This window comes from Hipposideros armiger, unplaced genomic scaffold, assembly GCF_001890085.2.
Source record: "Hipposideros armiger isolate ML-2016 unplaced genomic scaffold, ASM189008v1 scaffold_1311, whole genome shotgun sequence".
Lineage (NCBI taxonomy): Eukaryota > Metazoa > Chordata > Mammalia > Chiroptera > Hipposideridae > Hipposideros > Hipposideros armiger.
This window is the reverse complement of record NW_017732661.1, coordinates 202,072-216,351: the sequence shown is the minus strand read 5'-3', so window position 1 is coordinate 216,351 and position 14,280 is coordinate 202,072. Positions and strand designations below refer to the sequence as shown.

Here is a 14,280-nt window from a genome sequence, read left to right as displayed (position 1 = left end):
GGGACTTTTTGAAACATTTGAAGCAAAATGCTTTGGATAATTTCAGAAGCTGTTACCTGTCCATCTTTCTCACCATTTATCTCACCAAAACAAACTAGCATTTTCCTGTTCTCTTATCTAAACCTTGTCACAAAGACAGACCTTTGAAATGTTCATCACTGTTTTTTACTTCAAAATTGTGTGCTTACAACATGTGCATACATAAAAATGGAACTGTGTATTCCACACATTGAATGGTGTCATTCATAATCATCAACAAGTTTTGGAATTAGTGTTTTATGTACTTTACCATGCCCTTCTTTTGTCCTGAAGTTCATTATTCTTGAATGTCCCCTGATTTATAGTAAATTGAATAGAACCCAATGAATACATCCATAGGCACTAGCAAATTCAGAATTTACCTAAGATCCACAGTTTTACTTGAGAGTCAAAGGTTATCCAAGGTAATAGGCACATAGTTAGAGCTTATCTGGTTCAGCAGGATAACTATTAAAGCCATAAAATCTGTGCTGGAATTGGGGAGAAAGACCTAGTAAAGCATGCCCAAGCCCCAGGAGTTGTGGAGAAGGGAGTGATGGGACCATGTGGGAAGGAAAATTCTACCAAAGGACAAAAAGGGGGAAGGATTTAGACCAGGCCAACCTCAGCCTCCCAAGGTGAGTGACATATAAATTAAGGTTGTGGTATGGGTAATAATGGGGCTGCAACAGACCAGCCAGACTCAGGAATAGCATTGGCTTCACAGACAAAGGGATTAAAAAACATTGCTAGATGGATGGGCCCAGTATAGCAGATGGAAATATTTTAACATGTATAACAAAAATGTGCAATGGCAGCTGGATGATCATCAAAGGATGTCTCCCAGGGATGATGTCATAGAAATGGTGGCATGAGGTGAGCCTCTTGAAATCTCCCCTGGAATTTACAACAAATTGAACAACTATAATTGCACAAAGGACTAACTGCACAGCAGGTAGGCAAGACTAAGAAATGTGCAACTGAAATCATCTAAAGGTGGGCAAATCTGGCGAGCTGGGGAGGAGAGAAGGGGGAAGAGCGGAGACAAGGGCCGTGCAGTTGCAGGATGCAGACCAGAGCTTGGAGCTTCGAGTTCCCTGCATTCCAGAGCTACCACAGTCACATGAGAAGGAAAAATTAGGACTGCTAGCACTCCCCTTCTGGCCCAAAGTCCTGCCTGAGGGATCAGCATATAACACACCTGAACCTAATGCTCACAGCAGATACCTCAGAGCAAAGACTGAGGGAAGAAGGGTGAAAATGGCAGTTCTAAGCCCTCACTGCTAAGCAGAGGCCAGAAGACATAGGCACAGAACTGAGCTGCCCCATCTTCACCCTCCCAGAGCTCGCCCCACCCCCACCTGCCTAGTGCTAGAAGTGGAACAGTAGCAGTGACAGATCAAAAGAATAGAATATTTGCAGTTCCGAACACTGTGGGGCATAGCCACAGACACACAGCCCAATTAGTTCTGGTGAAGGGGAGGAAGACTTGGGTGCAGGACTGGCAGTGCTGGTGGTTGCCACCATTGCTCATGGCCACCTCTAACACCCACCCTGCTCCTGACCACTGCAGGGGGAAAACAGAGCCAATGAAACACACAGGCCCTGAATCTGGTGCAGGAAAAGCTTTGGAATTTCAGAATCTTTCCACATCCCCCAATGGAGGTGGTGCCCTGAGACCCAGGTGACCTGCTCATACAGGAGTAGCTCATCTTCCAGGGAATCCCCCCATTGTGTGAGAAACTGGAACAGTGCAGAGACACTATAACACTACAGCATGAGAAGAATAAAAGGCTGCAGTAGGACAGAAAGTAAAGCATTCTACCAACACCTACTGGAAAACAAAAGAAAGACCTCTTCCTACTAACTTGTTGCAGAACCCACTCCTGTAGATGCCTAGGAAGAGAAATAATAATTCATTAATTGCTATGAATAACCAAGGTAACAAGGCAGCTCAGAAAGGGAATGAAAAGTCTCCAGAAAATGAACTTAAACATATATGACTTATATGTCATATAAGACTTATATATGACTTAAATGACAGAGAATTCAAGATTGCAGTTCTGAAAAATCTCAACGAGATGCAAGAAAACACAGACAGGCAGTTGAATGAACTCAGAAACACAATCAAAGAACAAAATGAACATTTTACCAAAGAGATTGAAATTTTGAAAAAGAACCAAATAGAATTTCTGTAGATTAAGAACTCAATAAAAGAAAGAAAGAATGAAATGACCAGCTTAGGTAATAGAGCTGACCAGATGGAGTAAAGAATCAGTGACATTGAATGTAGAAATCTGGAAATGACACACGTCAAAGAAGAGAGAGAACTGAGAGTTAAAAAAAATGAAAGAACTCTACAAGAACCTTCGTACTCCATCAAAAATAGCAATATAAAAATAATGGGCATACCGGAAGGAGAAGAAAGATAGAAGGGAACAGAGAGTATATTCAAGCAAATCGTCAATGAGACCTTTCCAAACTTGTGGAAAGAACGGGATCCCTGAATCCAGAAAGTAAACAGAACACCTAATTACCTCAATCCCAACAGGCCTTCTCCAAGGCATATTGTATTGAAACTGTCAAAAATTAATGACAGAGAAAGAATTCTCAAGGCAGCCAGGAAAAATATGACAGTAACCTACAAAGCAAAGTCATTAGATTGTCATCAGATTTTTCAGCAGAAACTCTACAAGCCAGAAGGGAGTGGACTCAAATATTCAAACTATTGAGAGAGAGAAATTATGAGGCAAGAATAATGTATGCAGCAAAGATATCCTTTAGATATGAAGGAGGAATAAAGACCTTTCCAGACATACAGAAGCAGAGAGAATTTTCTAACACACAACCTGCACTACAAGAAATACTGAAGGAGGCTATTTGACCAGAAACAAAAAAGCAAAAATACAAAACCATGAGTAGTATATTACAAACAGAAGACAGAATTAGGAAATGGCAACCCCTTCACCAAATAACTATACACTTTACACTTTACTATACACTTTACTAAACACTATACACTTTAACATAATATACAGGGAAAAGACAAAAAACAAACAAACAAATATTTTTTTTAAAAAAGAGGGAAAAGACAACTTGCTACTACAGCGTAGAAATCAATTCTCAGCATAAAGGGATAATTTGTGACAACAAAAACATAAAAGGGGAGAGGGTAAAGGTCTGAACTGGCACAAGGGAATGGAAAAAGGAGGCATACTGAAGAAAATGGAATACTCTAAATATGAAACTTTCTTTTACATAAACTTAATGGTAACCACAGGACAAAAAAATCAAGAACTGAAATATATAACAAAAAAAAGAAGAAACAGGGGGAAAATCATAGAATACAACCACACTGAAATAATAGACAGCAACAAAAAAGCAAAGAAACAATGAAGACACAGTCCTACCAGAAAACCAAAGATAGAATGATAGGAAATCTTCATATATCAATAATCACCATAAATATAAATGATCTGAACTCACCAATAAAAAGTTACAGAGTAGCAGATTAGGCCAAAAAACAACCCCACTATATGCTGCCTCCAAGAGACATATCTCAGCTACAAGAACAAATATAGACTCAAAGTGAAAGGGTGAAAATTGACACTCCAAGCAAATGGTATTCAGAGAAAAGCAGGTGTTCCCATGCTGATATCAGATAAACCAGACTTCAGGATAAAAAAGGCAACAAGAGGGCCGGCCGAGTGGCGCGATGCTTAAGAACTGGCTTGGGACGCCAGAGGGCCCCAGTTCGGATCCCACATATGAGGGCCAGTGACACTGCCCTCTACAGCTAAGATGCTGAACAACAGCTCAACCTGGAGCTGAGCTGCCGTGAGTCGCTGGCGACGGCGTAGGCTGCAGCCCCTGCTGCAGTGGGTTGCCATGGGCTACTGTGTGTAGCCAGCAGCCAGCGTGAGCGGCCAGCAGCCGCACTGAGTGGCCGTCCAAAAACCGGCAACTGATCTGTCTCACCTGGGAAGAGCGCAATGATGGTGCCAACTTGGGCCAGTGAAGCAAACGTCCTCCACAACTAGACTGAAGAACAAGACGACAGCAACTTGTCTGTTCCCCTTCCCCCAATTCCCCAGCACTGTTCCCATCCTCCCAATTCCCCAATTAAAAAAAAATCTTTAAAAAAAATAGTAGAGAACCATATGATTTCACTGATATGTGATATATGAAACTGAAAACAACAAAAGAACAAGAAAAACAAATGAAGAAACAAAACTCACCGACACAGACAATAGTTTAGTGATTACCAAAGGGTAGGGGGGAAGGGGGTGGTAGATGAGGGTAAAAGGGACCAAATATATGGTGATGGAAACAGAACTGACTCTGGGTGGTGAACACACAATGTGATATAGAGACGATGTATTACAGAATTGTACACCTGAAATCTATGTAACTTTGTTAACAATTGTCACCCCAATAAACTTTAATTTTTTTTTAAAAATGGGTTGTCTATGCATCTTTGCAACCAGATAATTGAGAATAGTTATATAAATAAAGAACCAGAGTGCACATTCAGTGTTTCATTGTGAAATGTTTCAGTGGGCTTAAAGAATATTTCCCTTGTCCTGGCTGTGTCTGAGCCCTGCTGCAGTGAGCCCCCTGAAGCCTGAGCATTTCTTCTGTTCTGGCCACTGATTCTTGTTTTCTGATTCCAAGCCATGTATCAAGGGCCTCTCTCCCTCTCCTGTGACTCACTCCAAGCAGATTTCATGAAGATGGAAGTCATGGCTTTCTGGGTCCCACTGGGCCCCCACTGTCACACAGAAATTGTAGCTGGGTGCTATTCAAGACTAAGCCAACGACCTGCACTTTTTGTTTACTGAGCAAAAAGCCCCCTAAAAGAAAGTAACACACTTCACTGGTGACCTATGTGCAAAAGGGCAGGGAAGAAATATCCAACCACAAGGGAGAAGGTCCCCGCCCAAAGGGGGACAGGTGCTCTCCTGCCATGTTCAGGGCATGAATGGGATTGCATAGTGGGCGACAGGCTGGCTGGTGTCACACACAGTCACCTCCCTTCCATCCAAAGCACTGGCCCTCATAGTTCTGCCTTCGTGGTGACAGAGGAAGTACTGAAAGAAAGCTGTTGGAGGCGGCCTGTCTTTGGAACCCGAGCTCCAGAAGGAGGTACAGCACTTAGCCTAGTATCAGAAGCCTGAATTTGTCACTCCCCTGATGGCTGGCACCAATTTTATTCTGCTCTGGCAGAAGGCTATGTCTACTATGACACTAGGTATGTGTCCTGTGGCTTCATAGGAGTTTACAGTCACCCTGGCAAGCAAGAGAAGGCTCTGTGAGCACCAGCCTGAGTCACAATCCATAAAGATGCCCCCAGAAGCAGAACCCTAGATGGTGTGGAAACAGGCCATCTGTCTATGAGGGCACTGTAAGCGGACTGGAGACTAGAGGGACATGAGGAAGGAGAGAGAGGTCAGGCCAGGGTGTGCTGTGAACAGGTGTGACCTGCCCCACCCTCATCCGGGCAGCTGTGCTGAGCAAGCATATATGCACAGGGCCCCTGATGCTTCTGCTTCTGCTGGTAATGCCATGGGAACGTCAAAGTGACTGCAGCCCAGGACCCTCTGAGCCCAAGTAAAGAGGCTTCCAAATTTCTGACCCTCAGAAACTGGGAGAGATATACGTACTTGTTCTTGTTTTAAGTCACAAAATTGGAGGTGCAGTGTTTCTCAGCAATGGATAATGAACCCACCCTTTAGGTGAGAGCAGGCTGCCTAGGTTGGGTGCTGGACACCAGCGAGTCTCTCACCAGGCTATCTGAAACAGTCCTTGGGGACCCCTCTCCAGATGGAGAGCCTTTTCACAACTGATGCAAGCATTTATAACAACTGTAATTGCAGTCAGGAAAGAGATGGCCTCCCCCAATTAGATCATTTGAGGAGAGTTTATTTACAAAGACAGTGGAGAGGGGGGCTAGTCCAAGGGACAGTGCAGTGGCTGGAGCAAGGGGCAGCTGAGAGCGTAGGGAGGCTTAGGAGAAGCTGGAGGAGGGGTCAGTCCTGGGGCCTCACAGATTGATGAGCCCCGTCCTCTCCTCCAGTGTCTGACAGGGGCTGTCCAGGTAGTACTCAGGAAGTAGCCAGGGACCTGGCAGTGGAGCATGGGTCAGCCTCTTGGCCACAGGTAGGAGACCATGGGAGGAGTCTGGAGGGCAGAAAGCAGGTGGCAATGGGAGAGACCCCGCTGACTGGGCATGCCAGGTGCCCAGGTCATGCTAAGGGCTTCACATGGACCTTATTTCATCCTCACAGTCATTTGTGGGGTCCATTGTGCAGATAGGGGCACTATGTCTCAGGCTCTCTACTCCCCTTTTGAAATCAGTGGCGTATTTGAAGTAAAATCTCACACAGTCCTACATGAAGCCTTGGCTGGAAACACCTGCGGCCTCACAATGGGAGGGGCTTGAAGGTGAGATATGGGTTATGGAAAAAGATGGGTCCCTGTGGGTCCAGGGTCAGGGTCAGAAGGCCATAGGCTGCTCTGCAGGACATGGGAACCATATAAGGCACTCCGGAGCAATGTGAACAGGTCTGCCTATGGAAAGATCTGTCTCAGGCAGCATTCAGAGGGAGCGAGAGAAGTGTGGACAAGGCAGGAGGAAGGAGACCCTTTAATAAGCCCAAGACCACATAAAATGAGTTATTTGATTGTCTCAGAACAAAGTGTGAAAGTGAGATTAAGACTCCCATTTTCTTTGGCTCATGTCACCTCCCAGAGCTGAAGGCCTTTTCCCAGGAGGACCAACTAGGATCAAGGACCAGGCATCCTCCTGCAGGGAGCATTGGCCCTGCATAAACAGGTGTTAGCCTGATACTGCCATTAGAAAGGAGGCAATCAAGAGGTTATAAAATCCTGGGGGCCATAAACCAGTGAAGAGGGAATTTTGGGGTTTGGAGATAACACCCCATAAGCTGAAAATGAAACTGGGAGAGCCATGGGTCTAGGCCACTTCCCTTCCTGCAAATTGTAGCCTCATGTGTGACGTGCAGGAGGAGCCAAAGTGGTGCCTCCAGGGAGGCTGAGCTTATAGACATCCAACTCACCCAGTTTCTTTCCCACCCATCATGAGCCTGCTGAAGTGAAAAGGTGATTCTGCCAGAAATACATGAGTCACCAGAATCCTCTCCATTGGGTGGATCTACAGCTTCCTCCCTGCAAAGTCATGGTTCTCATCCCGGTTTGCCTGGACTGTCCCAACCTAGCACAGCAAGTCCCACGTCCTGAGAAACCAGGACAGTTGGCCACCTTGGTCTTAACCTTGCCTGTACTTTGGAATTTCCTAAGAGGTTGAAAGGCAGAGAAGACCAAGTCCCAGCCCAGGGCTTCTGACTTACCTGGGGTGTGGCCTGGGCATTGGGAGTTTTCAAGATCCCTGGGGATTTGAATGTCCACCGGATTTGAGAACCCCTGCTACAAAGTTCTCTGACAGCACAGTTGGTGCTAAGCAGGCCCACAGGATGCCCTGGGGTCCAGCTTCTCAGTGTGCTTGCTGAACACTACATGAGGAGACGAGTCTAGATTTCCCATTAGGACAAGCAAATGACATCTGCTCATTCCAGTCAAAAATCACTGGTGATGTCCTCCTGCCCCTGCCAGCAGATGCTGTGTTGGTTCTGCTCCTTAGTACCTCCTCTCCTTCCCTCCCTATACAGCAGGCAGAGCAGCTGGGAACACAGCCATTTGGGGAAAGCAGAGAACCTGGCTGACCCTCTTCTTATAAAAATGCAAGTGCATGCACAGTCTTACCTTCAGAATCAGGGGTTCAAAGACCCAGGGACCTAGGGAAAAAGCTCCTGCCCTCATGCACAGCAAGAAAACTCGTCCCAAAAGCCTGGAGCTTTAGTCCAGAAGTTGTCAGGGTGGAAACATTTCTCCTAGCCTGTACCCTCTCAAAGGAAGAAGCAAGCTGTTTTGTAACATTGTGATACATTTTCTAAAACAAAGGAAGCATGTTCAGGGATCATATGTTAAACCTTGGTGTCCAGTCTGTATGGAGCATGTAAACAGCAGTGCTGCCTCACAGAGCTTCTGTGACATGCAGATGCTAAGTAGCATAACTGAAAGAAGCCTGATTATCAATGAGGCTTTCTCTCCTTACTGTTTCTGACACATCTCAGCTGATAGTGTCTCTAACACAACAAAATTCCTGGGTTCTGTTGAACAATCACCTTAGAACTAAACAAAACTACAGATCAAAGTCCCGCAGCTATGATAGCAAACAGAGGAGAGTGACTCCCAAGCAGACACTTGGGGCTCTGGGGATGAGAGCGCCAGTGCTGTGTGTGCTGAGAACCCACAGACAGGTGTGAGGCAGTGGTCTGTAGAGTTGAGCCAAAGCTTAGGTTAAGATTTCCCACTGCTCTGCCTTCTTCACAAAGGCCACCAGAGAAACCAGGAGCATGCACTTGGGGGCCAATGCCACTTGGGGGATTTGAAGGGAGATGATCTTCAAACAATTAAAAAAAAACTGGTGTAGCAATACTTATACCATACAAAATAGACTTTAAAACAAAGGCTATATATAACAAGAGACAAAGAAGGACCCAGTAATCCCACTTCTGCGATTTATCTGAAGAAACCCAAAACGCTAATTTGAGGAGGCATGTGCATTCATATGTTCATTGCAGCATTGTTTACAATGGCCAAGATGAGGAGGCAGCCTGGGTACCTGTCGATGGATGAATGGATAAAGAGGAGGTGGTACATATATACAATGGAATATTGCTTGGCCATAGGAGGGAATGGCTTCTTGCCATCTGCTGCAGCATGGATAGACCTGAAGCATATTGTACTGAGTGGAGTATGTCAGACAGAGAAAGGCAGGTGCAATGTGATTTTGCTTGTATGTGGAATCTAAAGAACAAAGTAAACAAACAAACAAAACAGAATGAAACTTGTAGATATAGAGAATATTTTGATGTTTGCCAGATGGGAGGGGGTTTGGGTGGGGTGAGTGGAAATGAGAAAGGGATTATAAAGTACAAATTGTAGTTACAAAAGAGCTATGGGGATGTAAAATAAAACATAGAAAATATAGTCAATAATATGGTAATAACTATGTATAGTGCCAGGTGAGTACTAGATTAGTCAGGGGGATCGCTTCTCAAATTATATAAATATCTAATCACTATGCTGTACACCTGAAATTAATAGAAAATAATATTTAATGTCAACTGTAATTGAAAATTTTTAAAAGGTGAAGGGAAATAAAATGTTCAAATTTCCAGGTATAAAACAAATATGTCATGGGGATATAATGTACAGCATAGAGAATATAGTCAGTAATGTTGTGATAGCATGGTATAGTGTCAGATGATTGCCGGACTTATCATGGTGATCACTTCTTTAAGTATATAAATGTTGAATAACTATGGTGTAGCAGGAAGCTAATATAATATCAGCTATACATCAGCTATATTTTAATAAAAATGTTTAGTGAGTTCCTGCCATCCTCCCAGAGCATGAGCCCAGGCTTCAGACAGAACACATGAACAAGTGAGATGTGGACCTGTCTCTGGAGTTCACCATCGAGCAAGGAAGGCAACCAGTAAAGGGCATTATTAAAATGCATGAACTCTGATGAGATAGGTCAGGTCTCTGAGACACAGGAGGCCCGTTAGTAGCCTGAGTCCAGGGGTAAGGAATGTGAAGTGGCCACCCTGACTTTCTCTCTGTATCTCTGCATTGCTCCTGTAGCAGAATCCAGTGATGGTGAAAGGACAGTGCTAATGGCAGAGATAGCAGCAAATTACATTCTAATGGAGGTGGCTGCTTGGCTAAGGACAGGCATTTACAGTGAATTATGTTCTAGGACCTTAGAGTGTGGGAGTGCTGCTAGATAAAATTAAACTCAGCTAATTAAGACTTAATTAATTAATTAACTAATTAATTAATTCTGTCCTAGGAGGCTTCCCATTCTGCATTCCCTTTAGCCCTCCCTGCTTCATTAAAAATTGGTGGTGGTTAGTTTCCAAACTCATTTCCAAGCCAAAAAGAAGGTGGGGCAGAGGGGAAGGAAGGCATAGAAACTGGCCTTTGAGATCCAGAAATTGGGGAAAAGAGAGGGAGGCTACAGAGCAGACCAGAGTCCCTTCTCAACCCAACACAGCTTCAGACCCCATAAGATTGGGTCAGGACCACAGAGGATGGAAAATCACTTCGTGAGTCCTCTTGGAGTCTCACTCTTTGCGGTCCATTGCAAAGGCCTTGGTGTTTTTAGTTTGAGTAAAAAAACATACTGATTCCCATACCTGCCCACAATGTAGAAATACTATTGGTGACATGTGGGTATGGGATCTGGCCAGAATCTGGTTCCTAGAGATGTCCAGAGTGAGTTAGGACATTCTACTAGGGCAGTAGGCTCTGCCTTTATCTGACCACCCACGTGGGGTTATTGCCCTCAGCATCACATGGCACTCCTGGAAGTTATGCACCCTGGCAGCCTCTGCCCTCATCTGTCAGATAAGCCATCGTTTTACTAGGTACTCCCGCCATGATGGTCACAGCTGAATCACACAAGGATCTCCACTGCTTTTTTCTAATTTCATTTGTAGAGTGAGACAAAAAAGGGAGGGGTTTAGGGTGGGCATATGGGTCTGCCAGAAAATGCCAAATTAGATACAGCATCCAAAATCTGCTCATTCTTGCCACCGCATGACCCCAAGAAACATGAATCTTATTAAATCAATGCCTTGTTATGTAATTGAGCATCCTGAAATCTAGGTATTGGCCTTACATCAAATCATTCTATTGATGGATGAATTGTACTAGCTATGAAAGAAGGGCGATAGTCAGGAAAGCGTAACTCCAGGGCCACCAGCTGAAGAGTAAAGCCTTAAGTGTCCTGCAGTTGGCTTAATGATCTCATGCCACAGTTTCTTCTCTGGGAAATGAGAACCATAATATCTTTCCCCACACTCCTACTATATTGTAAAGATTAAGTAAGATAAGTATGAACATAGTTTTAAAAAATTAGTGCTGTTCAAATGAAAGGAAGCATCATTTTGGGTAGAAAGAAGGCCACTGGAGGTGTAATATCTATACCATCCCTGGCGTACTGGTATGCTAGCCTCCAAGCCCCACACTGGTGGTGCTCAGCTGGGCTACCGCCAACCATGGGTGTTTCCTTGGGACTCTTTTGTCTTGTGTGTGTGTGTGTGTGTGTGTGTGTGTGTGTGTGTGTGCGCGCGCGCGCGCTTTGAGTGCCTTGTAGTGGGGAAGCAGTAATAAGCAACAGCCACCCATTCCTTCACTGCCCGTTAGAACTGTTGTCAACAGCTGAAAGCATGCACAGTTCCCCTTGGCAAGACCTTTTTCCCTGGAGTAAGTTAAGTTCAAGATTGAAAGGGAGCCAGAGACGAGCCCTACACTCACTTCATTTGTTCTGACTTGCTCATCTTGACTTTCTTCTCCCCCCTTCCTTTCCAACTCTACAGACGAACAAAGCCGTGGCCAAAGGGGACTTCCACCAGGCCGGCACCAGCTCCCGGCGGGCCCTGTTCCTGGCTGTGCTCTCCATCACAATCGGAACTGGCATCTATGTGGGTGTGGCTGTAGCCCTCATTGCCTACCTCTCCAAGAACAACCACTTATGAGCTTCCTCTGGGTACACAGGGGAAGAAAGAACCTGGGGGCAGTTGCGTGTGGATGCAGAGAAATCAGGACTGGCAAGAGAGACTCATATGTGTAACACTGTATAGTATAAATTATTGCCAAACAGCTCCATAACAACCTGAAATTTTCTACCCATGGATTTCCTTGGTTTTTGCCCTTTAATTTAATGTTCACAGCACTGTGTAGAGCTCGAGACAAATGGGCACTGCTAACCTTTCAAAGTGGAAGCTCCAAAGATCCTGACCCACGAGACAATCTCTGGATGGTTTCTGGTGGATTAATGACAGTGTGGCTCTCTCTGCGGTCTGCCAGTGCCTGGAATACCATAGTATTAAGCAGTATACAAATAGTAACAATGTGTTTATCTTTTATGGAGTATGGTGCAATAGGGAGAAGGCAGGGGACATGCCTTCTGTCTGTTGCCCTGGTTGACTCCTCTGGCATTCCCCCAGTCCACTTGCCTTCCCTGAGCAGGAAGAGAGACAATACTGCTAGCACGACCCATGTTGTCACTGGTCTTCAAATAGGTCCAGCCTTGAGCATACAAAGCCAGAATAGCATGGGACCTGTCCCCAGGCCCAGTCTTTTATTCCTTCCACACTGTCCCCAGCCTAGTAACATCCACTCTTCCTTGGAACATGTCCAAATTCAGCAGCCACCACACAGCAATCTGCAATCTTGGGCCTCATTGATCTGGGGGTGGGGAGCAGGCCACAGTCTTTCCCTAAAACTCCTCCCAGAAAGACACCAAGGTTTGCTCCAGGAACTCAAAGCAAAGGAGCTTTAAGGATACTCCCTCAGCATAAAGAGTTGGCACTCACCTTGGTGATAAGTAGTGGCACTAGTGATTTTAGAAGGATATGACCATTCTCTGTCAGCTAAATCAACAGTTATTTTCTTGTCATTTTTTTAAGTGCAACTATCGCTTCATGCTGCTTAAGTTATTAGATGAATGCTGAGAAATAAGTAATCACAGACATTTTAATATCATTTCTCTGCTGGTTCACGAGTGTTCATTATTCAACAAAAATTATTTTTTAGCTTTTTTGCTTAAGACTTTTCTTTCTGAATAATAACAATTTTGGGGTTTCACTTATAGTTTTTATTTGTTTAAATAATTGCAGAGCCACCCAGGACTCAGCTGCTGAAACAGTAGTAGGGTCTCCTAAGATGAAAATTAAATCATCTCTGGCTGTTTGAGTTCCACCTTGAATACTGTTAATAAGTATTATTATCCTGATACTTTTGGTGGATGCCTAGATCATCTCTCTAGGAGAGATTCCACCCCAGCATTTATAGAATTCCTGCTGCCTGGGTCCCAGCTCCAAATTCCTGGTTTGATTGATCAGAGGTACAGCCTCATGGTTCCAGTGTGTGGCACAAGTTCAGAACCACTGTTCTGAAGAAAGAACTCAAGTTTGATCTCCCTCACCCTTGACCTTAAAAACTTAATATTTTGAAAATTATTGTCACTGCCTTCCTGGGTCAAGTCTAAGATTCTCTATCATTTGGCTCTAATGGATGCTTCAAAAACATACTCCAAAAAGAATATATGGAAGAAGCCCAAATGTCCCTGCAAGAGTCAGAGTAATCTGGAGATAGCATGGATTTGGGATCAAATCAACCTGGATTTGAATCCAGTTGTGCTACTTTCTAGCTCTGTGTCCCTGAGTAGATGGGTTTATTTCTCTGAACCTCACCTTTAGAAGTGGATAATAAATGAGGCCCACTTCCTAGGACTTCTGCTGAGTGTATGGACACAGAGCCCAGTCCCTGGCATGGGTCATGTGAGAAACATGGGGTGGTCACCATTATTCCCAGTGTTCAGGTAGTTATCCCACGACTTGTTTGTGTCCTCCCATCTTTTCAGTGCTATCTCTCAGAGTTTATTCATCAGGAGCCATTGTGTGAAATGGACTTATTTGTACTTGTCCTAAAACAGTTCATTTTAAGTTCAAGAGGTGCCCAAAGTGTCATGTTTTTGGATTTGGTTAAGAAGTGGAACCAACCCTGTGTATCCCGCCCCACCATCTCAACCACCACATCATGGTTGCTCTACACTAGCCCCTCTGTGCCCAGGTATCCTGCCTCCTGCTAGACCAACCTCCCATTCTCTCTCAGCCCCTGACTATGCAGATGAAAAAAGCCTCCATTTAAAATATGAGGTATGATAAAAAAATACAGTGAATGTTTAAATAAAAAATTTATTAAAGTAAAAGACATTGTCATTAATCCCCCTCGCTTTGGACACACTTATCCCATCATTCTTGCCTCTTTCTGAAGCAGTTCTGGAAGTCTTTCATGAGTGTCTTTAGTTGCGCTGTCATGGCTGCCTCAATGTCCTGAATCAATTCAAAACCTTTACCTTTCATGGTCATTTTGACTTTGGGGAAGAGCCAGGAGTCACATGATGCCAGATCCGCTGAATAAGGTGGATGAGGAAACACTAATGTTTTTATTTGACAGGCATTGCCATACCAGAAGCGATGTATGACACGGAGCATTGTCATGGAGAATGAGTCCATTTGCCCATTTCTCAGGCTGTTTTTTTTTTTTGGTTTTTTTTTTTTTAATTGGGGAATTGGGGGATGGGAACAGCGCTGGGGAATTGGG

At 44.4% G+C, this 14,280-nt stretch overlaps 1 protein-coding gene across 1 annotated transcript in view; it reads left to right on the top strand.

Moving 5' to 3' along the window:
* Positions 1 to 13,848, top strand: part of SYNDIG1 (synapse differentiation inducing 1) — a 54,075-nt gene extending 40,227 nt beyond the window's left edge. The window contains exon 3 of the mRNA XM_019633429.1: positions 11,490 to 13,848. Within this exon, the coding sequence (XP_019488974.1) occupies positions 11,490 to 11,648 (159 nt within the window). The 3' untranslated portion in view covers positions 11,649 to 13,848. The remainder of the gene's footprint in view (positions 1 to 11,489) is intronic.
* The last annotated feature ends 432 nt before the right edge of the window (positions 13,849 to 14,280 follow it).